This window comes from Dromaius novaehollandiae, chromosome W (assembly GCF_036370855.1).
Source record: "Dromaius novaehollandiae isolate bDroNov1 chromosome W, bDroNov1.hap1, whole genome shotgun sequence".
NCBI lineage: Eukaryota > Metazoa > Chordata > Aves > Casuariiformes > Dromaiidae > Dromaius > Dromaius novaehollandiae.
The window spans coordinates 60,859,278-60,882,954 of record NC_088130.1 but is presented as its reverse complement, the minus strand read 5'-3'; the positions used below and the strand labels follow the sequence as shown (position 1 = coordinate 60,882,954).

General features: G+C 62.4%; 2 protein-coding genes across 2 annotated transcripts; both read right to left on the bottom strand.

Annotated features, from left to right (window-relative positions):
* Nucleotides 1-1,260: 1,260 nt before the first annotated feature.
* On the bottom strand, nucleotides 1,261-5,599 carry LOC112987808 (dynactin subunit 3). The gene is made up of 7 exons (XM_026107859.2): nucleotides 5,443-5,599; nucleotides 5,237-5,321; nucleotides 4,443-4,529; nucleotides 3,727-3,810; nucleotides 3,145-3,203; nucleotides 2,319-2,378; nucleotides 1,261-1,701 (listed from the first exon to the last, which is right to left on the bottom strand). Exons 1-7 carry the CDS (start codon nucleotides 5,539-5,541, stop codon nucleotides 1,612-1,614), a joined length of 564 nt encoding a protein of 187 aa, XP_025963644.1. The 5' UTR covers nucleotides 5,542-5,599; the 3' UTR covers nucleotides 1,261-1,611.
* Nucleotides 5,600-8,996: 3,397 nt separating this feature from the next.
* Nucleotides 8,997-23,540, bottom strand: LOC112987792 (AT-rich interactive domain-containing protein 3A). The gene is made up of 7 exons (XM_064500268.1): nucleotides 23,238-23,540; nucleotides 16,920-16,992; nucleotides 12,944-13,127; nucleotides 12,404-12,648; nucleotides 11,735-12,004; nucleotides 11,250-11,339; nucleotides 8,997-10,460 (listed from the first exon to the last, which is right to left on the bottom strand). Exons 1-7 carry the CDS (start codon nucleotides 23,523-23,525, stop codon nucleotides 10,309-10,311), a joined length of 1,302 nt encoding a protein of 433 aa, XP_064356338.1. The 5' UTR covers nucleotides 23,526-23,540; the 3' UTR covers nucleotides 8,997-10,308.
* Nucleotides 23,541-23,677: the final 137 nt, after the last annotated feature.

Below are 23,677 nucleotides of genomic sequence, written 5' to 3'. Positions count from 1 at the left end.
ACTCTTCCTTTTGGAGCTTATCCTCAGCCCTGACCGTGGTGAGGGAACAACCTCAGGCTCTCTGTGATGCTAGTCTGGGGACACAGCACCCCAAACTCCGCATTGCCCCCCACACAGATGGAGCTGCCAGCTCTGGCAGCAGTAGGAGCAGGCTGTCAGCTCCTCCTGCAGCAAGCCAGGCTTTTCACACTAGCAAGGACAAGTCCTTTGGCTCAACTTAACCTGTGACATGTGAGCTGGCTCTGCCCTCTGTGCGGGGTGGCAGAGCTGGAGTAAGGCCGCGGGGCTGTGTTGCACATGGGGACATGGCCCCAGCCCTGCAGGAAGGTCCCTGGCCCAGCTGTGGCCTCAGGAAGAACCCTTGCCCTCACACAGCCATCTCTTGTGCTGGTCACACCAGGGTCCATCACACGCGTCTACACGCATCCATGCCAGGGCACTTGCATGCGAGCGCAGTTGCATGTGAATGATGACACAGGAGGAACATTAAGTCCTAGCTGGATCCCGGGGCTAGCAGGGCCTCCTAGGCCCCTTCAGGGACATGATGGCTTGCTGCCGGCCTGGAGCCCCCCCTCGTGGGCAGCTCTGGAGTGGTTTGCCCAGATGGGAACTCACTAACCCTGTTAGAGAGCACCAGGCACCACAGAGTGCTGGCCCCACGGCAGTACTCCAGCACTGCCTCGCTCAGGAGGGAGCACCGGTATCCAAGCCCCTACAGCAGCTCCCAGCTGGGATCTGCCTCCTGGGCAGTCCTGATTCCTTTGAGATTCTGGTTTTGCTCAGGGGATTTGGTGCGATGGCAGCAATGCCTCAACCCAGGTATGCCTGTATGACTGAAGGGGTTTCACCTGCCCTCAGACACAGACCTGCCACGCTGCAACTGCCTCTTCCAGCCAGAGAAGAGCGAGATTCTCCTACACAGTCTGTGGAGAGCCCTCTATGGCTCACTGCAGGGGAAAAACACCAGACAGGCTAGTCTCTAGGGGGATTAGCATTCACACTACTGCCCAAGGCCGGGAGTCCAGCACCCACCCCAGGCACAGGCATTTTCTATTTCACCCTACACTTATGCACAGGACCTCACACAAGGACATCGTCTGACTTCACCTGATCTCTGGCTGCTTCCAGTTCATGCTGGGGATAAAATTTCCTCATGGCGTACCAGCTGCAGGCTGCATCAGCACCACACGCAACTGCAATTTTGAGCTTGGCCCGTCAGTCTTTGCCATGACTACACCAAGGGGAGGAGAGACAACCCAGTTAGTGTTTTAAGACTTTACTACGGTCCACAGGAACAGCAGAAAGGGACTTTTAAATAAGTTACAAACCAAAAGATATTCCATGGAAGTGCAAGATTCGCGGACAGTGGCATATTAAGAGAACACCAAGAGTGTGGCTTTGATTCAGGGCGGACAAAGCGCAGCCACAAAGCAAGGGTGCCCCCAAGAGCCTGCACCATCACTCGCAGCCCGCTCACGCTGAACGGAAAGACACACGCCGCTGAGGCAACAGGTCCCCGGGCGCGAGCTGTGCTGCAGCCTCTCCTGAGATTCCCAAGGCCGGCACCGCCGGGGCCCCCACCTGTGGCTCCCCTCACTCCCAGCACCGCCGTCACTCTGCCACGGGTTTCACTTTCTTGGCCATTTCCAGCTGCGTCAGCATTTCATCCCACTGGACAAACTGCTTGGAGAGAAGCAGGGTCTAGACATGGCTCTTAAGGAAAAATGGATGTGGAAACTTCAGGGAAGGAAACTGAGGTCAAAACACCATCTGAGACGCCCCTGGCAGCCTGACAGCACCACTGCAACCTTGACTGACAGACAAAGAAGCCTGGGGCATCATCATGTGGAAAGCCCACAGTGACTCAAACTGCCAAAGCCCTGAGCCAGCACACAGCACTAAACGCCGATTAGTACCCAAGAAGCGCTTCTGAACACTGACACCGCACAGCATTTCCAGGGGCTTGATCCAGAACGGCCCAAAGCTCCCTACCCAACAGGTCCAGGACACATCCCAGTGCTCCTGCGTGCCAAACTGCACTGTGAGCGGAGCCAGCACAGGCTCAGGCTTGCAGGTGACACCCCACACTTTCCCTCTTAGAGGGGGGCAGTTCTGGCTCTCAGGCAGCACTGTGACACAGCTCTGCTCCTGACAGGGAAACAACAGGAACACAGACATCATGGCATCAAAAAAGACACTGCTATTAAACCTGGCACTGGGGGCTGTCTGCTGCCAACAGTACGTGATGGGGCAAGCAGGCACAGGAGACAAACAAGTGGTTCAGTGTGTCATGCCTGAGGCACCAGCTAAAAGGATACCATCTTGTTGTAGTCTTCAAGGAGCATCTTGACAGTGTCAGTGACAGCTTCACACTGCTCCTACAAAGAAGGGAACCTCCGTGAATGAGCAATAAGCTCCAGGACATTTGTCTTCCCAGTCCCTAATAGTGGAAACTCATCCAAAGCCAGTACTGAGATAAGAGCTTGTTGTACCAGAAGTGTTTTGACAGTCAAGAGAAATGAAAGGTTACAGAGAAACACCAGCGCACACAAAGTGCCCAAGCACGTGGGCTGGCACCACTGCTTGCCCCTCCTCAGGCTGCACCTCGCTTGCCCCAGAAGGAAAGCACGCGGCACACGCCTGGCCACCAGCTTGTTGGCACACTTGCAGCAGAACTGCTGAAAGGGGCATTAGGTGCTGTCCAGGATGTTCATCACCAGCTCGAGGAGTGCGCACGTGGGACAGGGAAGGGAGAAGGGACAAGGTGACAGTACCAACAGCCTTCTGGAGACTGGGATGCTGGCTGAGTGCAGCGCTTTACCTCAGTGTCCCAGTGAAAGCAGAAAGCCAGCTGGTTAAACCCATGGCAGTTCATGAGCTGCACCCAAACCTCTGGGGCAGGCTTATGCTAGGCAGAGCACTAATTGCACAGAACTAATTACTCAGTTCTCAGAAATCCTGGCTAGTCCCTCAACAAGGTGCCTAAGTTTCTCCAGAACAGCAGGATAAATATTCTGGACAAGGTAAGAAAAGCTGGTATAAATGAGCAATTCAGACTATCACAAACACAGGAGTGTCAGTACAACCAGTAACAAAAGGTCTCTTCTCTTCGCTAGCCAGGGCTACCGTGAATATTCACATTACCTGCTGCTGTATGTGGATTTGAGAGAGTCGCTGCAGTTTGGCTGCGTGGTCAGGAACAGCTGAAAGCACAGAAGAGAAGTCTGTTTGGTTTCTTTTACATCATGTGGGATTAGTTACCAAAATAAAGACGGTTACTTCTCCAAGGGCAAATCACAGCACAACTCTGCCCTCTGGATGCCAGCACCACAGGCCAGAAACACACTGTTTATACTGTAAAGTGTGCCTAGCTACACGATATTAAATACCAAGTTTGTCCTGCTTACTGCTTCAGGATGGCATGAGTTAGATGATGTCTGCCCTGAAGGTTACTTAAGAGCTACAGCAGAGTAGCTGGAACATTATAGCAGGCAATTAAAAGGGAAGCTCTGCCTATGCCAGGAACGGGGATGTTTTGGCAATGAGACAGCTTATAAGCAGCAGGCAAGAGCGGCTCCATGTCAGTCTGGTGATCGTACACAGCGCGTAGCCACTGGTCTCTGCAAAGGTGCTGTCCGAGACTTGAGAAAAAAGTGGCACAGGCTACAGCTAGCTGGGAAACAGTGTTTGCAGCTCAGAAAACCCTTGCAGAAGAGCATACGGTACCTTGGATACAGGAGCTGTCCAAGATGGGCTGGAGGTTCTTCACCTGCTCCAGAAGGGCTGCCTGGGAAGGAATAAACTGTTCCTCTGATTAAAGGGAGATGAGAAGGAATGTCAGTGAACATAAGACACTGCTTTGGCTTTTCACAAATACTGGAAAGGCAACTCTGGAGTAATGGGTACAGATCAGTTTCTTAAATCACTCACATCTAACACAGCCAAAAGAGCCACTTGGCAAAAATAAAGTATCTTGCAGCCAGAACTAGAAGGCATGAAATCTCTGGCTGAAGACTCCAAAAACCACCCACTGAACTGCATTCTTTGGGAAAAATAGGATAAGGGTAGAAAGTGTTCAACATGCATCCAAAGATCTACATTTTTTGTCATAGTCCAGTGAATATTAGGACTGGGGTGTGAAAAACTGTCTTAGTTCCAGGTTTTTTTTCCTCATTCTTTTCTCAATTCAGGGTTAAACTACTCAACACTAAAAAGTTCAGACCCGATAAAGCTGCGGCACGAACATGAGCAGGAAAGCACCAAGGGTGACAGATACCCCTGTTCTAATCACATGCCTGATCAGATCCAAAAGGGTGCCCTTTGCAGAACTTTTAAACTAAAAAGAACAAAAAGAAAAACAAAAAACCCCACCCCCTTTCAGTCTATTTAAAAGAAAACTTTTGCAGTGTTAAAGAACTGTCTCCTCTCATTCCATGTCATACCTGCCAAGATGAACTGTAGCTTCATGGCATCTGGAACAGCCATTCTATCAATGTACTGAGGATCTAGGTATTTGATTACATCTTCAACTACAATGAAAAATAAGTTTGGAGACAAAAAGTAGAAGAAATATGATCTCTGCAAGTGCAATTCTCCGCTGTGCTGTATACATAAGGTTACTTTGCAAATAATGTCCATTTATGGTTCTTCCCTGCTACTGCTAGCAACAGCAGTGGCCACAGAAGTAAAATTGGTTAAGAGGTGGCTTAGCAGTGCAAAGCATCACTCCTGCATCCACTTCAGGTACACCCCAGTCCAGAGACAGCTCCCCAGATGCCACCACCAGCAGCTGCACATGATCCTTCTTGTTCCAACTACATGTGAAGATGAGAAGGGCTCTAAAATGTGTCAAAAATCTGAGCACCTGAACGTGCAAGAAGCCATGCTGGAAGCTCCTGCTCTAACAACACCGAAAGGTTGCATTTCACGTGGCGCTGTTGTGTATTGTTTTGACGCAGGCAGATATAAAGCAAATAACAGGTTTAAGCAGTCCCTTCCCCACCCCCAACCCCTCAGTGGAGGAAGCATGAGAACAAAGACTCCCTACTTAGTTACTCCTACTTCTAAACCAAATATAGAAAATAAGAAGCCAAAAGCAAAGGTGCTCAGCGGGGCGGGGGGGAATTTTTGATTAAGGCAGTAAAATCTCCGAGACAAGTTATTTTGTTGCTCCTCCTGCTCCTTTTTACAGACCCCCACCCCACCCGCCACCCCAGCACGGGCAGGCCACACTCACTCTTCTTATACAGGATTTTGATCCTCTCCCTCTTGCTCGCGATATTGGCCAGCGCCACCTGCACCTTCACCAGCCCGTCCGCTACCTGGAGGGGAGCAAACGCCCGTCACCACCCCGGCTGCGGAGGGACCCCGGGGGCAGGGCGCCCCCCGGCCCAGCCCGGCCCCGCCGGGCGCTGTGGCCCCCCTCCGGAGTCCCCCCGACACCTTGCGCGGCCCGCGGGCCCCACCGCCGCCGTAGACGCGCTGCTCCAACTCCTCCACCCGCCGTTGCAGTCGCTGCAGCTCCATCGCCCCCGCCGCCATCTTGCCGACGGCCAGAAGTAGCAGGGCGGGACTTCCTCCTCCTCCCCCAGTCAAAGCTTCCCGGAAGCCGCCCGCGGGGAGGCGAGGCGGGCTCGCGCCGGCCCCGCCCCCGCGTTGCCACGGCGGCGCGTTGCCAGGGGGCGGTGTCGCCAGGGAGCGGTGTCGCCAGGGAGCGGTGTCGCGCGGGCGCCGTGTCGCGCGGGCGCCGCGCGGCCCCGCCGTTGCCGTGGAGACGGCGCCCTGCGCCCCCCCCCCCCCCGCCGCGCGCTCCGCGTTGCCACGGAGACCACCCGCCGCGGCCTGAGGCCTGCGCGCGGCCCTGTCGCCGACACGGCGCCCTGTCACGGCAGCACGGCCCCATCGCGACCCGGAGTTAGGAGTCACCGGGGTTGGGGGGGCGATGTGAATAACGCTCGTTTGGCCCCCAAAACGGGGGCAGGCCCCGATGCGCACTGCCGAGTGCCCCAGCGGGCCATCAGTGCCCGCGAGGCCTGGAGACGAGGGAAGCACCTCAGAGGGAGAAGAGGACGAGGATGGTGATGAGGAGGAAGGGGGCACAGCTGTCCGGGCGGGGGGTGACCCCCATCCCCCTGGGCGCCGTCTGGGAAGTTGGGAGACCTTCGCTCTTGAAGGACACATCGTCGCGAGGCCCCGGCCTGCCCACCCCCAGCTCCCTCCTCAGAGGGGGTAACGAGGCCAGGAGGCCACCGAGGGGGAGGTGTTGCCGCGGGTCGGAGATGGAAATCGGCTTTCGGGGAGCTGAGCGGGAGATGCGAAGCCGATCTCAAAGCCGAAGAGGAGATGTTAAGGGCGATCGATGCTGATTTGCACTGCAGAAGGAGGTGCCCTCCCGTGTGCAGGCTTCACACCGCCTGGCTGGTCGATAGCCACTTCATTCCGGCGTGGTCCTTCAGGAAGAGGCACTCAAATGTATTAAAAAAAAATAGATATAGCGATTGGGGCTGCATGGCAGCAGGGCCTTTGAAATGCAGGAGGCTGCCGCGGGCTTTTCCCCAGGCCTCAGGCTGCCTGGGTTCACCTTCCTCCTATCGACCAAAGCAGGTGACACTTACTATAAAGTGAGACACTAATGAATGCGACAGCCGCCCTGAGCCCTCCTGCTGCCTTTAACTGGCACTGACAACTGCGGGGGGCCCTGAAGAGGATAAGGGGACCTGACTTCGTGGCGGTAGCATCCGTTGCACCCAAACCACAGAGAGAGATGTTTGGGAGCTCCCAAAGCATCTCGCTGTGTCCCTTGTGCCCCAGGGCTCAGGTGACGACTGCCCTGACACGTCCCGGTGGCTTCAGCAGTGGCAGGGCTGCCCCAGGCTGGTTTCTGCCCCTCTTGGGCTGTGGCTGGGCTTTGCTGTGCTGTGCCTTGGGCACCGGGGAATCCCTAGCTAGCTTCCAATAACCTCAGGCCCGGCTCTTGGGTTGAAACCACCCGCTGACAGCAAGGGTTTTGTTAGCCTGGCAGACAACTCTGGCCAAGGGGCTCTGAGGACGACCACGGTGCCCCTTGCAGAGAGCAAAACCCGCCATGCCCTGAGGTGGTGTCACCCTTCGGGACACCTTACTGCAGCTTTCATCCATGCTGGAGGGGACACTTGTACAGGACTGCTGGGCTCTGTGGGGGAGCCGTGGGGTGGCCCAGGCCCCCAGCAACCTCCCTGGCCCCCCAAATCTCCCTGGAGGGCCCGTGCAGAGTGCTTGGGCAGGAGCGGCAGGCTGAGGCCTCGCATGCTCTGCCTTTTCTTCCTCGGGATCGATAGCTGGGCTGCGAGAGAGGTGCCTTTGGAGGGAAGGAGCCACACTTTGTTCCACAAAGGCAGCAATTAAAAACGGCTTCGTTAGCAGAACTGGCTGGGGGCTGCGATGGGGACGGGTGGCTGAGCATGTGCTGCCGGTCTGTGTTTAGAGGGGACCGGCTCTGCTGTGGCCTGTGCCCAGCGTGGTGGGGGATGCCCGCAAGTGCCCGAATCCCCATGCTGGAGCCACCCCTCCATGGTGCTACCCCGGCTCAGCCCAGCCACCCTGTGGGAGCCCTGTCCCTCCCCTGTCCCGGGTACCGGGTCTGCCCTGGGACCCCCAAGCCCCACAAAGGCGGTATCAGTGCTAAAATAGGGTCCCGGGGGTGCCCCTGCATGGCACACATGCTCCATCGGGCCGGCAGAGTCCAGGCCTTCACATGTGCGTACACACACACACACACACACACACACACGTGTGCATGCTCTTGGGTTGGAGAGGGGGGCTCCGATCCTGTCCCCAGGGTGGGGGAGGCCCACACCCATGCCGTGCCCCCCTGCCCACCGCCCGGTGCTGAAGCCCGGATCCAGCGCTCCTCCGGCTGGGCCGGATCGTCCCCCACAGCGCCTCGCCCTGCGGCTCCTCCTTCCTGCTCAATTACAGGCCCTGCGGGATGCGGGAAGCGGGCATCGATCGGGGCTGGTTACTCAGGTGACAGCAGCCGTGTCCCCAAGCCCCCCGGGGAGCACCGCCTCGCATGTCGCCCCTTGAGCTGCCTAATGAGGGGGGCCGTGGGCCGCATGCGCCCTCCTGGCCCCCTGGGGCCCTCGGCGCTCAATGAGCCGCAGCCAGCGCTGCCTGGCAGTGACAGGGGACACGAGACCCCAATTACGGCCAGATTGATCCCGCTCTGGCCCCCCCGCTTGCCCTGCCAAGCTGTGCAGGGGGGGCCATGGGAGCGCTGCCCGTGGAGGGGCCAGCACGCAGGGGCACCGCGCAGCCCCATGCTGGCACCCAGGGCCTGGCACAAACGCCCTCGGGCCCCCTTGCAGCCTGGTGCACACTCACACTAACACTCACACTCACATTCACACACACACACGTGGGAACGCTCTTGCAGCCTAGTACATGCTCTTGCAGCCTCATACATGCACACATCACACTGGCTCCCTCTTGCAGCCTCGCACACACGCACACACACGCCGGGACCCCCCCCTGCAGTCCGGTGCACAGTTACACACCCCCACACCCCACACTTGCACCCTCCTGCCCCCCCCACCCCCCAACCCGGACGCCTGGGTCCCCGTCACTGGGCCCCGCCCGGGCGGCGAGGGCGCTGCAGCACCCTGGACAGCGCCATCCCCCCCGCACGGGGGGCCCTGGGCCCGGGGGTCTGTGCCCAGGGGTCGGGTCTGTCTGTCCCCGGGGTGTCGGGTCTGTCCGTCCCCACAGGGTCGGTCTGTCTGTCCCCAGGGTGCCCTGCTCTGTCCCCAGGGTGCCCTGCTCTGTGCTCGAGTGACTGTGCATGCCGGTAAGTTTGTGCGTGTGAACGTGAGCATGTGGCAGCTTGTGGGGCTGGGCAGCCCCACGGTTTGGCTGGCCCCACCCGAGGGCACTGGCTGCACCCCACAGCCAGCGTGGGCACCGGAGTGGGGCAGCTGGCACCGTGTTGCGGATATCACCCCACACACCGGTTCGGTTCATCAGTTCACTTTCTTTAATAGATACACAGAGCCGCGTTGCCCGAGCAGCAGCCCGGCCCACCGCACGCTGAGGTAGAGGTGAGCGTTGCCCCGCGCTTGGCCTGCTTTGGCACCCAAGGGTGCGAGCAAATGGCAGGAGGCGCCCGCCCGCCCCAACGAGGTAGTTTGGCGTGCCCGACACGGCGCTGGCGTCCGGGCGGTCTTTGGTGGGGGCACCCCTGGGCCTCACTGCCCTGCAACGTGCACCTCCGTGCCGCTGCCTTCCAGTCCTGCACCCGATAAACTCCCAGTGCATAAAGCTCCTGCCCTGGACATTAAGCCCCATGCCACGCCATGCACTTGCGGCTCCGCCTCCACCAGTCTCACCAGTTTCCCCAGTATCTGCCCCCCGGTGACCTGTGAGGTTCCCCCAGCACAGCCCCATGCCTGGAGCAGGGCCGAGCTGGGGTGTTGGGGCCCGAGCTGTCCCCACTGTGGGGACACCACCACCACCCTGGGGCTGGGGGGCCAGCAGGGATCGGGGGGACCATAGGGGGCACAGCGCATGGGCGCGACAAGGGTGAAGGGCGCGGGGACAGTGAGCTCGGGCAGGGCTGGAGGGAGGCGTGCGGGGTGCACGGGGTGATGCAGCGTGTGCGCTGAGCACGTGCAGAGCGGGTGCAGTGTGGAGGGGACGCGTACAGCGGGTGCAGCGCTTGTGTGTGCATCGAGGCCGTGCCTAATGGGTGCAGCAGGAGAAGCGGTGTGTGTGCACAGCAAGGGTGTCTGCAGGGGAGGCGGTGTGCAGGGGACGCAGTTTTGGGGCTCTGAGGTGCACCAGGCCAGCAGGACGAGCGGGAGCTGGACTGGGAGTCACCCGGGCAGAGAAGGTGCCTGTGCAGGAGGGCGCCTATGGGGAAAGGTGGCATGTGCGGTGCAAGAGGGCTCCCGTGGGTGCTCACAGCCTTGCATCGAAGCGCGGTGCAGTATTGCAGCCAGAGGCACCCTTGGGTCCCCCATCCCGCCTTGGTGGCCCAGGTGGGTCCCCTCGTACCCCACCAGCTGCCTCACAAGGTCACGTCCAGGGAGAACAGGAGCAGCCAGGACCAGCCCCACAACCAGATCCCAGCGGGCACAGCCCTGCCCCAAACCAGCCCCTGCTGGGACTAGCTTGGCCCCATGGCCAAGGGCACAGCCCCCCGTGCCCTCCAGGCAGAGGGCAGACCAGACTGGCTTGCCTCTGGGGCTGGGGCGCCCACGGTGTCCGTGCGTGGGGGCTTCCTGTGGGCTGGCACAGCCCCGGGGCCTCCCAGCTGCTTGGGGGGCATCACCGCTATGGCAAGGCGCTGGCGGGAGTGTGGCTGTGCGAGGGGGCCGGGATCAGAGGATTGGGGGCGGGCATGGGGCTCGGCTGGCTCTGGGCACTCCCTCCGCCTGGGCCGCTGGGCGCTGAGGGGGCTGCGGGCCGGCGAGCAAAGAGGATGCCTGGGGAGGGAGAGAAACGGTGTTAGGGCAACCCGGGGCTGCCTGCTAATGCAGGCAGGATTGGGATTCTGCACCCCCAGGCCCTGTCCCTTCCCCTCCGTGGGTTTCTGTCCCCGTGATGCCCCTATCCAGGCTCCCCGGGATGCCCTTGCCCATGTGGGACAGCCCCCGGGGTGGCCTGGGATGATTTGGCTGGCAGGCCCACATGTTTCTTAGGCCTGACATTTCCAGCTCGTTAAATATTTATTTGCTGATGGAAAAACATTCTATTTTAATTAGGGGTGTCTCAGCAGGGCAGGCAGAGTGCTGGGGGGCACAGGGTGACCTGCTTAGCCAATGCGGGGCCCCCATGCCCACGCTGCGCCGTGCCTGGCGGTGGTCCCTGCCTGGCTCATGTGGGCCTCCCGGGCCCCTCAGTGGGGTAGCAGTGGGGCAGGCGTTGGAGCATCCTCCTTGGGCACCCTTCAGGCTCCTCATGGCTGTCCCAGCCCGGGGCCGCTGGGCTCTTGGGGTAGGTGCCCAGGGGCCTTTTTGAACCTCTCAGCCTGAGTCCACCCATCCATCCACCCCACCTTGGCCCTTTGTTGCTGGCCCCTCCTGGGGCACAATTTCCAGCCTTGCTGTCCCCCTCCTTCACCTGCCCCCTCTCCCCAGGCCCTGCCACTTCATTACAATGGATTTTATAGTAAAGACATCAGATTGAAGGAAGGACTTGCTGGCCAGGCAGTGGCTATAAGTTATTGGATTTCCCGGCCGCAATTACACAGGCCAAGCGGCCCTTCTATTTACCTGTGTAGACAACTCCATTTATTTCTATTGACATGTTGATACTGCTAATGCCGTTGGTGGACAGGTTCAATGCAGTCTCCTGTCTGTCATCTGGGGAGAGGAAATACCAATATGAGCATTAAGAGAAACAGAAACAAGAACCTACCGGAGAGAGAAATGGGGCCCCGTCTTCTCCAGGCAGCTCGGCTCTCCAGGCCTGGCAGATACCTGCTCATCTCCGGCTGGGGCACTGGCCATGGCTGGGCTGTCTGAGGGTTGGGAGAATCACGGGGCCGTGGCAATTCCCTCCTGGGGTGACCACAGCGCTCGGTGCCAGGGGATGGCTGCCAGAGGCTGGGGAGTTGCGTCCTGGCCTTCCCGTGCTGGGCTGCGCCTCCCGCGGTGTGCACCCATCCCTGAGCTTGCCCCGGGGCTGTTTGGCTGCTCCCTCCAGGCTCTGCACCCGGAGTGTCCCCATGGCAGGTCATGCCCACCATGCTCGCTACCTCGGTTGGAGATCTTGATGTTCATGGGGAACTGGGAGGCCATGGCCAGGAGGTTGTGCTGCAGCGCGTGCTGCATGAGCCGCTGCTGCTCCTCCGCTGTCAGGGCCACTTTCTTCTCCGGAGGCTCCCCCGTCTCCAGCTTCTCCCGCAGCTGCTCCAGCACCGCCGCCTGCGACGCAGCTGCCGCCTGGGCCGCTGCAAGGTGGTGGCCGGCCAGTCCCACGGGGATGGCGATGCGGCCGGGCACTGCCGCCGACAGCACACTGTCTTCTGCAACGATGGGGGGGGCTCAGCAGGTACCACTCGCCTTGGGGACGGCGGAGAGCTGGAGACAGCGCCTATCTCGCCATCCCCAGCCGGGCAGGCAGCCAGGTCTCGGCCCGCTGGCTGCCTGCTCTGTTGAGCACCAGTGGGCAAGGCGGGCACAGAGAGGGGGCACCACCGGGAGCATCGGGGTTTTGTTCCCCTCCAGAGCTGGGTAAGGCAGGAAAAAATAAAGCTTGTTCAGTCCCAAGGAGAACAAATGACCCAAATTGCTCCTCTTTTCCCTGTAAACAGGGCAAGAGCAGCTGGGGAGATATTCCTGCTGTCAGAGTGGTGCCCATCCCTGGGAGAGATGCCCAGTGCTGAGGAGATGGCCGGTGTGGGGCAGACGTGGCCCTCACCCACCTTTCTTAACGGTGTGCACTTGGCTGATCTGGCTGCAGCTGTGCGTGGAGATGCTGAGGGCCGGCAGGGGCATTTTGGGGGAGCTCAGCAGGGTCGGGGTGCCAGCGGGCGAGTAGTTGAAGAGCGCCGTCCCAAAAGTCTGCCTCCGCCCCTCTCGCCGGTTGCTGTCGATGGCAGCCTGGAGCTCCCCGGGAGAGCTGAGCGCCCGCTTCTCACATTCGTAGGGGTACAGGTACTTCATGTATCTGCGTGGGGGAGAGCCAGGATGAGACCCAGCACCACGCAGCTCCCGGCCACCCCTGGGCTGAGCAGGGAGCGGGATGGGGATGGCACCCATGTTGGGAAGGGGCAGAGCCCTCCATCTCCCTATGGGACACCCCAGCTGTAATGCAGCACCTGGGTGCAAACAGAGCCCTGGTTGGGTGCTGCGGGCAGGGCTGGGGCTCCCGAGTCAGCAGGATGCCCCACAGCTCGTAGTGCGGGTAGAAAGGGCCACCCTTGGGTGCTGGCATGGGGCAAACCCCGCTCCTGGGTGCTCACTGTGTGCGGAGGGTAAAGGCAGCGCTGGTGATGGAGGTAGGTAGGTTGAGGCCCTTGGTGATCTCCCGCCAGATCTTCTTGTTGATGACTTCGACCAGGCCCCCCTTGTCCGTCACCAGCCGGTACAGCGTGTACAGGTCCAGCACCTGCTTGGCCATGATGGGGATGCGGTTCACGGGTGTCCCTTCCAGCCGCACACGGGAGAGAGAAAGGTATGCAGGGTGAGGCCACGGTGATGGAGACCCTTGCTTCCTGGGGACATGGCCTCTCCTTGCCCAGCCATGCTGCGATGACGGCAGCCTTGTCCCCACTGCCACAGCTGTGTGCTGTGTCCCACAGCCCCACTCTGCCCCAGAGCTGTCTGCACGAGTGCGGCTTAACCTGGGCTGCAAACCCTGCCCAAGACATGGGGTAAAGACCGGGTTTGGCTACTTAAGAGCCTTTCTTAGTGCTGGCTGGCTAGACACTGGCAGCCCTAAATGATCCCCGGGATGGTGGTTCCTCACCCCGGCTCTCGTGTGCTGCCAGCATCCCCTGGTGATGCCCTCAGGCTATGTCCCCCTCTCGCTGCGGGTGCTGGCCATTCCCTGGCATGTCCGAGGGGAGACCACGTTCCCCACACATGCAGAGGGCAGGGTGAACACGCACGCAGGTGGGACCACTGGGGTGCTGTGAGCCGTCACGCTGGCACCCAGGTCCCATCGACGGAGACCCCACGGAGCTGTTGGTGGGGCAGGGGGACGGGCATGTTGCCAGCTGGGATGCACAGGCATGGTGGGAGGGGAAAGACCTTCCCTCAGAGCCCCTCAGAGAAGATCTCCCTCCATAATGAACTAAGGGCTCCCCATGGAGCATCCGCCCCCTAAATCTCTCAGAGGATGCTGCCTCTTATGCCCCTCAGAGCCCCATAAAAACAGACCCCCATAAACTTTATGGAGGAAGTCACCCTATAAACACCCTCAGACACCTCCGTAGAGGGATGCCCCCAAAACCCTTATATAGGAGCTCCCCCTATAACTTCTCTCAGTGCCCCCAATGGAGATTCCCTCTCATAGAGCCCCCCCAGGGCCTTGCATAGAGGGACCCTCCGCGTGGATCCCCAGAGAGACCCCCCCGCCCAGATTCCCCCAGCAGCCCCAACTGCTCAAACACCTCCAGTGCACCCCACCAAGAGACCTGAGCCCAAATCCCCCCCGGTTGTCCTGGGGCAGGGGGACATGGGGGCTCCCCCACACCCCCTAGGGATGCCCAGCACCCCTGGGCTCTGCAAGACCACCGTGGCCAAACACCATCCCCACAGCCACCAGGTCTGCAGTGGGGCCGAGGAGGGGTGAGCGTCCCCTATTTAATCCTCCCTCCCAGGCGGCGGGGAGCGGGCGGTATCGGAAAGCCATCCATTTCGCCGGGGGAGGCTGTCAGGGCTGCGCTTCCCCCCTCAAACGAAGCCGTCACTCACCGCCGTCCTCCAGCATCCCTAATTTATGGCCCTGATATTGGCTCGGCTTCTTCGCGTAAGCCTGAAAAATGAGCTCTTTTTATTCTTCTACTGAGTTCATTTAACTTTTTCCTTTTTTTTTTTTTTTTTTTTTTTTTGGTCTGTGTTGTTTGTCCTGGTCGGGAAGGGGGGAGAGGAGTTTCTCCTCTCGAGAAAAAGGCAGAGAAACCCCTACTCCCTCTGCCCTGGGCTCAGGGCATCGGCTGGACCCTGCGGGTCAACACCAGACCCCGATCCGAGGATTTCCCATCACCCCGGCAGCTGCCGGTGAGTTTGTGGGGTCTCAGCCCAGAGCCTCCCGCCCTGCCAGAGGAGGGATGGGGCAGCTGCCCCTTGCCCGCAGGATGTCCCCAAACCCAGGGAGGGGACACCAGCAAGCACAGTCCCACGCAGATCCTGGATGCTCACATGGCACTGTCCCCCGTCCCGAATCCTCATCCTCGGTGGCCGGCCCAGATCGATGCCTCCGGACTTCTCCTTTCCTCTCCCCCCACCACCGGCCCCAGGGGGGCGGTTAATGAAAAGGGCTCTGCCATTAATCTCAGGGGCGGCCGGTGCCCATCCCGCTGACAAAGGGACCTGTCGGGGCTGCCGCAGAGCGATGGCCCCGGCCCCGGCTCAGCCGCGCGGCACAAAAGCCCATTGAGGCGGCGCGTTCATTGTGGCGCTGCAATTAGCTCCCCGATTGATTAACGGCGCCGCATTATCGGCAGGGCCCTCGGCTCGGTGGGGTGGGGGGATGCAGCCGTGCAGACCCCCGGCCCCAGGGAGCAGGGCCACGCTGCTCCCCTTCATCCCCAACGGGCACCGTCCCCCATCTCAGCCCTGCTCCCCCCGACCCCGGACCCCTTTCGGCAACGGCTGTGTCACCCCGATGCGCCTCTGGGGCCACCCCCAGCCCATTTCTCAGCCCCACTGATTTTCCATCCTGCTGACAAATCGCCCGGACAGACGGCAGGGGCACGTGTGGCCCCCTTCGCTTGCACTCGCTGCCGAGGCATCGAGCCCCCCGGCCTGCTGCCAGCCTGGGACCGCAGCCCTCGGGGCCTCTGCCCATGCGCCCCGGGTGCCCGTGCTGCTGGGGGCATTCGCAGGCCACTGGTGCACCGGCGCGCTGGGGCCACCAACTTCCCACGTGCCCCCCGCCACCCCCGAGGACCCTGTGCAACCCCCAATGACCCTGTGCCATCCCTAAGGACCCTCTGCAACACCTGAGGACCCTGTGCCACTGTCAAGGACCCTGTGCTACCTCCAGTGACCCTCTGCCATCCCTAAGGACCCTCTGCGACCCCCAATGACCCTCTGCCACCTCCAACGACCCTGTGCAACCCCTGAGAACTCTGTGCCACCCCCGAGGACCCTTTGCAACCCCCGAGGACCCTCTGCAACCCTTGAGGACACTGTGCCACTTCCAATGACCCTGTGCCACCCCTAAGGACCCTGTGCAACCCCCAAGGACCCCGTGCCAGCCTGCACGGCCCCACAGCAGACCCCAGGTCCTGTCCGTGCTGCGCAGAACTCCCGTCCCCTTTCTGTGTGTCACCACTGCCTGGCAGGTGCCCCTCACACACACCTCGGCTCCAAAATCCCCAGGCGGGCACCAGCGGGGCCGCCCAGGTGTGCCTGCCTGCAGCCGCGGCAGGGCTCTGGGAAGCGGCCATGAAACCTTTGAAGGCAAACAGCGAAATTCCTCTGCCTGCTGTCCCCCCGCAATGCCCTAGGGCTCAGCTCCGAGGGGGCGTGCGGGGGACCCCCACCCCGGCCAGCCCCGGAGAGCAGCAGGGCCGAGGGGGCAAGAGTAGCCCCTGGCTCCCCCAGGTGCTGCCAGGCGCTCACTTAATTAGCCCTGGCCCCCACCGGCCTGGGAGTTAATTAGCTCTGGAGAGAGAGATAACGAAGGTGAGGAGCAGCCCCATGAATCTCGCCACCCCACACGCTGATGGATGCTCCCACCTCCTCCTCCCCGGAGCCGGCAGCCCCAAACCTGGGCCCTGCTGCCCCACATCCTCCACACGGGCAATGCTCGGGGGGCAACAGCTCTCGCCCCACACACAGCCAGCCCCCCCCGGCCTCCCCCCGTTAATTAGCTCGGCATTAACCTCTGCCTGGGGTTTACTGGCTATCGAGCGGCATGTTCATTAATCCACATGCCGGCAAAAGGCTCTAATTAATACGGCCGGCCACACGCCTGCGCTCGGCGACTGTTAATTGTTGCAGGCCCAGCCGGGGAGGGCGAAGGTTAAAGCATTTATCGAGTCCCCGGGAGCCGGCTCGGCCCCCCGCGCCGATAGCAAAGATTTCCGATGCGGCCGGGCCGCCCGGCGGGGGCCTTAACCCCTGGGCGCCCGGCGGGTGCTGCCGACGGGCATCGCAGCCGGGCATCGCTAACGAGCATTGCTGATGGGCGTTGGTCCCGCGGGAGCCCCTCCGGCCAGCAGCCCCCCATGGGGCGGGTGCCCCCCCCGAGCCACCCCCCTTTACCTCTCTTCTGCATGAAGCCAAAGAGGTCGTCCAGGAACTCCTTGCGTTTTGGGTCCTCGTCCAGTTCGTATAGCTGGGGGCGGAAGAGAGGGGGGTGAGCGCCGGCGGCAGGTCCCAGCGCGCACGCGGGGGCGAGGGGGCTCCCTGTCCCACCCGAGCCGCCGCTGTGCAGCCTCAGGGCCAAGGGGCTGCTTGCGTGCCTCAGTTTCCCTGCCGGTGTTTCTGGGAGGAAGACAATGCCAAGCGTGTGAACGGATCTGCGGACATGCATGAGTCTGTGTGTGCACCGCTGTGCGCGCCGATGCAGCTGCACGCTCGTCCCGGTGGCTCATGCGCACACCACTCCGGTGCACGCGACAGTGCAAAGACCCACGTGTGGTTGTGCACTTTTGATGGCCTCAGCTCTGGACCCACGGACACAACCCCCAGGCTGATCTGGGGTCCTACACCTGCAGCCGAAGGAAGGAGCTGCGGAGACAACAGGCCTCCCGAAACCAGGGGCGCCGCGTAACACCCGGGGCCACCTGATTCCAGCACAGGCCCTCGGTGACCATGACAAATTGGAACCCGCCAGATCGATGGCCCAGCAGTAAAAGTCAGAGCACATGAAGGAAAAATTAGCACCAATCGAAGGCGCTATAGACACCAATTCCTCCCAGCGAGCCAGGCAAGAATTTAAAGCCATTGAAAAGAAACAAAACTCAGCAGTCCAGAATGGATTTCCAAAACATATACAAAGAAATGCAAGCTGGAAAACAAAGTCAGGCGCAAAATAGAGTCGTTTAAAAAACAATTGTGCTGGGAAAGGCCGTTAAAAACCAATAGACGCATCCCCCCCTCTGCACAACTCATCATTCACCCGGCAGATAAAGGGAGCCGGGCTGGGAGAGGTGTCAGCAGCCCGGCGCGGGGCCGGGCTCGCTCCAATGTCCCAGTGATCCCATCACCCAGGCCACCCTCAGCATGGACACCAAGACCTGCGGTGCCCACACGAGCTGCTGGTGGTGCCCCAAATGCCTCACCTTGCACCCTGCCTCCTGCAAACCTCCCTCTTCCATGGATGCTAACCACCAGTCCCTTGTTGTCCATGGGTGCTACCTGCCTATCCCTAGTGTTATCCATGGGTGATAACTGCCTGTCTCTAATGTTACCCATGGGTGCCAATGACCTGTTCTTCCCGTAATCCATGGGTGCTAATGACCTGTTCCTAACGTTATCCATGGGTTCCACCTGCCTGTCCTTAATGTTCCCCATGGGTGTTAACAGCCTGTACCTCACCTAGTCCATGGGTGCTAATGACCTGTTCCTAATGTTACCCATGGGTGCTACCTGCCTGTTCCTGACCTAATCCACGGCTACTAACTCCCTGCATCTGGCCCAGTCCATGCGTGCTAACGGCCTGTCCCTAAGCAAACCCATGGGTGCTGACCACCTGGTGCAAAACCAGAGCGCTAAATCCCCGTCCCTCCCTCCATCTGCAGGTGCCAGCTCCCTGCCCCTTCCGTACGCCACGGTGCTAAGCATCCCCTGCAGCCCCACATCGCTCCAGCTCCTCACCGTGCCCTGCTCCCCTGTGCCCCACACTGACCCACTGACTGCTGTAGTCCAGGGCAGGCTTGGGTGCAGCACCCGGAGGGGTCTGCCTTGATTTCACCCTGTGGCTCCCCCCCGAGGCCCTTTTTGCCGCCGGGGGCCGGGACAGCGGAGCAAACCCCCCAAAACGGCATCCCCCTCCCCTTCCCCGAGCCCCAGAAACAGGTGTGACCTCCGAGCGCTGGTATCTGTTTCTCCACCATTTATTAACCTCTAACCTTTTATCAGCGGGGCACCCAGATGCCAAAACACATGACATCAAACAGGGAGCAAAGGGCGCCTGTCAAGCGGAGACAGCGGCGTCGGGAAGCTGCGGGGGCCCGCGCCGGCCGCGCTCGGAAAAACCTGTCTCCTGGGGGGACGCGCCGCTCCAGGAGGTGGCGGGACCTCAGGTTGGGTCCCCGACGAGGCAGGATACGTCCCCGGGGGCTGGCCAGGGCTTCCAGGCAGGCAGCTGGCGGAGACCAGGAGCGGGGGATATTTCTGGCCCGTTAATAACCTCCGGGGCACACAGTGCCCCGTGGGCACTCGTAACTCCTGGCGCAAGCGTGCCTTACCCCACCCGGGTGTGCGCAACCCCACGCAGCGCTGCGCCGGCACGCACAGCCCCGCATGGGCTCACGTACACCCACCCGGGTGCACGCAACGCCTCATGGGTGAACGCAGCCCTGCACGAGCACACACAACCCCGCAGGAGCCTGTGCAACCCCGCACGAGCGTGCACAACCCCATACGGGCTTGCACAACCCTGCACAAGTGTGCACCACCCTGCACAGGCACACATTCCCCCACACAGGCATGCACAACCCCACAGAGGTGTGCGCAAACCCATACGGGTGAGCACAGCTGTGTGTGAGCACGCACAACCCAAAGTGGGCACACACAGCCCTGCACAAGCATGCACAACCCCACAAGGGCATGCACAACCTGGCAGGGGTGTGCACAACCCCGCGTAGGCATGCATGACGCTGCACAGGTGTATATAACCCCTCATGGGTGTGCACAACGCCACATGAGCCCTGCATGGGCATGCACAACCCCATACGGGCTTGCACAACCCTGCACAAGCACAAACAACCCTGCACAAGCACGCGCAACCGTGTACACATACACACGACCCCCCACAGGAGCACACGACCCCGCATGGGTGTGCATGACCTTGCACTGCTGCACACAACCCCGCACAGGTGCACACAACCCTGCACAGGTGTGCACGACCCTGCATTGGTGCACACAACCCCGCATGAGTGTGCATGACCCCGCACCAGTGCACAGGTGTGCACGACCCCACGCTGGTGCACACAACCCCGCACAGGTGTGCATGACCCCGCACTGGTCCACACAACCCTGCACGGGTGTGCATGACCCCACACGGATGCACACAACCCCGCACGGCGCAGCCCGGCAGGCCTTGCCCCGGGGGCAATTGTGCAACCCCAGCAGCAGCTCCTGCTTGCAGTGACCTATGAGCAAGGACCCTTTTAATCGTGTTTGTATTGATATAATTAGTAACTCATTTAACGCCATCGATGTAACCATATTCCTCCATAAACAGAAGTATTAAACTGTCAAGCCTGGGGATCGATAGCCCGGTGGCGCGCAGCCCCGCTCCACTCCATGCGCCTCACCGGCCGCGGGCGCCCCCCGAGCGGTGGCACCCCCGGCGCGCAGCCGGCACTGAGACGCGGCCCCGGAGTGGCAGTGCCCGCCGCGACGACGTGTCCAAGCCCCCGACCCGCCGCTGGGCACCAGGGCCCACATGCCACCGCTCCCCGGTGACCCCGCTCCCTCCCCTTCATCCCGTTGCCACGGCAACATCTTTATTCCTTAAAGGCCAGGATAACGGGTCCTGGCGGGAGGTTAAAGGTCAGCAGGTCGAAGGCGGTTTCCGAAAGGGATGGAAAAGCCCCCGTGCCTCCACTGCCTCCTGCAAGCCAGCAAACGACGTCGCTGGCACCTTTCCTCTGTGGCAGTGATGCTGTCCTCCCTGGGGGGGGTGGCAGGAGGGCTGTGGGTGCCGAGGCCCGGACACCTTCCCGCAGGGCTCCCAGCAGCGACTGGCCCTTTAATCCGCTTAATAGGGGCCGCATCGATCACCAGCCCTGCTGGGCCACCCCCAGGCTCGTGTGTGTGTGTGTGTGTGTGTGTGTGTGTGTGTGTGTGTGTGTGTGTGTGTGTGTGTGTGTGTGTGTGTGTGTGTCCCTTAAGCCGCTTAATATGCACCGCATTGATTAGCCCCGCTGCTAATTTTTCCAGCCGGCCACTGCTCACGCCGCCCGCTTAGTCGATGCTCTTTGCCCCGGTGCCTCCGAGCTCCTTCCCAGAAGAGAAAAGCAGCTGGGACACCCGGGGCCGCCGGCGGGTGCCTCAGTTTACCCGTCCTCCCGCGCGCTGCTGAAGCCGGCCGCCATGGTGATGGGCTGCTGCAACTCCCGGCACCCCGGCACAGCTCCCGCGGACTCCGTCAGCAGCAGCGGCGCCACCGGAGCCCATTAAGTTAATGGTTATGGGACAGCTCTGCCCAGGCGCCTGCTGCATTCGGAGGGGGGGCCGGGACCCACTCCCAAGGGCACCGCCGCCGGCGCCCGCATCCCCGGGAGGCCTCGCAGGCCGGTGCCGGGGCCGCCGGCCGTTGGCGGTGCTTAATATTTAACGGCGCTTTATAGAGCAGCGGGTTTAATCAGCGCCGATAATGCGGTGGATCCGGCGGGTCACGCGAGCCCCGCTCCGGGCGGCGGGGTGGGCGCCGGCGGTCCCGGGAGAGCTGCCGGCCGCAAACATTGACCCGGCTCGGGGCAAGGTGAGGGCCTGTTTGCGCGCGGTGCTGGCCTTGGGGCCGGCAGCCCCCGGGCCCATTTCACAGCAGGGAACACTGAGGTGTGGGGTGCCTCCGGCTTGGGGGCGTGCGCCCGTGGCTGCCGCGCTGCCTGTCCCTGAAGCGGGGGGATTTGTTCAGGGGTCTGTCTGTATTGCAACCTGGTAGATATGTGGTTTTTTTGGGGCATGCCCCAGGGCTTGTGCCGGGGGGGCAAAGTGACCCCCCCACCAAGGCCGTGGGCTGCAGCGCGTGGCCCCTCCATCCCTTTCCCCCCTGCCGCGGCCGAGCGGAAAGGGCATCCGGGGCTGGCGCGCTCCACTCGCCGCCCACGCCTCCCTCCCCAACACGGGCTAGCGCTCCCGGGGCGGAAACGGCACGGCACGGAGGAGCGCGGCCCCGGCACGGAGAGGGCACCGGCGCCGCCGACCCCCTGTGCAGCCCCCTTCCTTGCCCGTGCATGGACGCACCCCGCGCGCTGCCGGTGCACCGCAGCTGCCGTGGCACACGTGCACGGCCTCAGCAAGCCCCCTTTGCGCACTCACCCCAATACGTGCATGCCCCCCCATGCACGCTCACCCCAGCCGTGCACGCTCGCCCTGTGCACGCTCGCCCCCCACACACCCCCCAGAGCTCGGGGTCCCCCCGGGGGGGGGGGTTGCTTCTCCGATGACCGAGCCTGGGAGCCACGCCGGCACGCAGGGGTGCTCCTGCCGCCTTGCACCCTCCCCGTGGCCCCCGTGCAGGGCGGGCTGGTGGGACGCGCGACCCCCCAGATGCCGTCTCGGTGGCTCTCAGCACCCCCAGGGTGCCACAGAAGAGGGCTCAACGTGTCCCCCACAGCCCCAGGTGCCCGATCCGGGCTGAGCACCACATGCATTTGCAGCTCCACTGGACCCCGATCGGCTCCATCCCGACCTGCCAGGGCCGTGGAGCGGGTCCTGGCGCGGAGGTGCCTCCCCAGGAGGAAGCAAAGAGCTTTGTGCAGGGGCAGACGCTGATCCCTCGCCCAGGTGGGGAAACCGAGGCAGGGCGCCGGCCGGCTTGGCGAGGCGGGAGGAGAAATGCCGCGGATGCTTTCTCACCGCAAGCCTCTCCCGGGCCCAGCCGGGAGCAGCCGTGTCCCGCCTCGCCACTGACCCCGGGAACTGGCCCGGCTACCTTTTCCTGCGCGCCCTCCGGCCTGCGCGCCGCACCGCGGGAAGCGGTCCAAAGGGCGGGCTGGCGGGCATGGCCATGGGGCCAGCACTGCCGGTGCGCATACCTGGTGCGTTGCGGGCGCCCAGCGCCGCCAGTTCTCGCCCGGCCGGTTCCCGGCCCACCCAGCCCCCCCGAAACGAGTGCCGTGTTGTGCAAGTGCCCCTCGGGATGGGTGGCCTCTGCGATGCTCCCCGACGCCGAGTGCCCCACGTGCCCTGCTGCTGTCCCCTGCCCCCGGGCGCCGGTCAGGGTGGGACAGGCCTTGGGGATGGGGGTCCCTTGGAGGTGCCCACTGGAGGGGGGCGTGGGTGAAGCTGGGGGGCATCTGGAGGTGCCCATCTGCTGCAGGATGGGGATGGGGCATGGGGAGGTGCTCACATAAGGTGGGGTGGAAATGGTTGGGGGGCAGCGGGGGGCACCAGAGGTGCCCATGTGGGGTGGGATGGGGGTCAGGGACAGGGCTCGTTGGAGGCACTTGGGGTTACTTTCCCGGGATGAGATTTGGGGCGCCGGGGACAGGCGTGGGCTGAGGCTGGGCTTCGGAGGCAGCGGGTGCAGAGCAAGGGGCTGCCGATGGGGGGGGCAGCGGGGGGTGTCTGCTGGGGGCGGCGGGGGGCTCAGGGCCGGGTGGCGGGGTGCAGCGGGGGGTGCTCGCTTGGGCCAAGATTTCGGGGGCGGTGGGACTCCGGGCGCCGGCGGGTGCCTCCTACCTGCTTGAACTGCTCCTCGTAGGTCCACTCGTGCTGCTGGGGCGGCGGCGCGTCGCGGGGCTCCCCTTCCTCCCCCTCCTCCTCCTCCTCCTCTTCCTCCTCCTCCTCGTCCTGCTGCTGCGGCTCGGCGGGCGGCGGGCGCGGGCCGGGGCCCGGGCGGCGGCGGGCGGCGGCGGCGGCGGCGGCGGGCGGTGGCGGCGCGGGGCCGGGCGCCGTCGGGGGCCGTCGGGGCGCGGCGTCGGGGCCGCGGGCCAGGCGGGCCGCCTGCTGCCGCTGCAGGCTCTCCATCACCGCCGCCAGGCGCAGCCCCCCCGCCGCCCTGGGCCCCCGCGGCGGGGCGGCCGGCTGCGGGCACAGGGCACGGCCTCAGCCGCCGCGGGGCGGGCGGAGGAGGAGGAGGAGGGAGGGGAGGAAGCACCCCCCCCTTCTCCTTCCCCCGG

Coding starts and splice junctions, on each gene's coding strand:
- LOC112987808 (XM_026107859.2), bottom strand. CDS start 5,541: ATGGCGGCGGGGGCGATGGAGCTGCAGCGACTGCAACGGCGGGTGGAG. Junction 3,811..4,442: donor GCTACAGTTCATCTTGGCAG/GTATGACATGGA, acceptor CCCTTTAATCAG/AGGAACAGTTTATTCCTTCC. Junction 3,204..3,726: donor GGACAGCTCCTGTATCCAAG/GTACCGTATGCT, acceptor CTGTGCTTTCAG/CTGTTCCTGACCACGCAGCC.
- LOC112987792 (XM_064500268.1), bottom strand. CDS start 23,525: ATGGAGAGCCTGCAGCGGCAGCAGGCGGCCCGCCTGGCCCGCGGCCCC. Junction 16,993..23,237: donor ACGAGGAGCAGTTCAAGCAG/GTAGGAGGCACC, acceptor TTCCGCCCCCAG/CTATACGAACTGGACGAGGA. Junction 13,128..16,919: donor TGGCTTCATGCAGAAGAGAG/GTAAAGGGGGGT, acceptor TGCGGCTGGAAG/GGACACCCGTGAACCGCATC.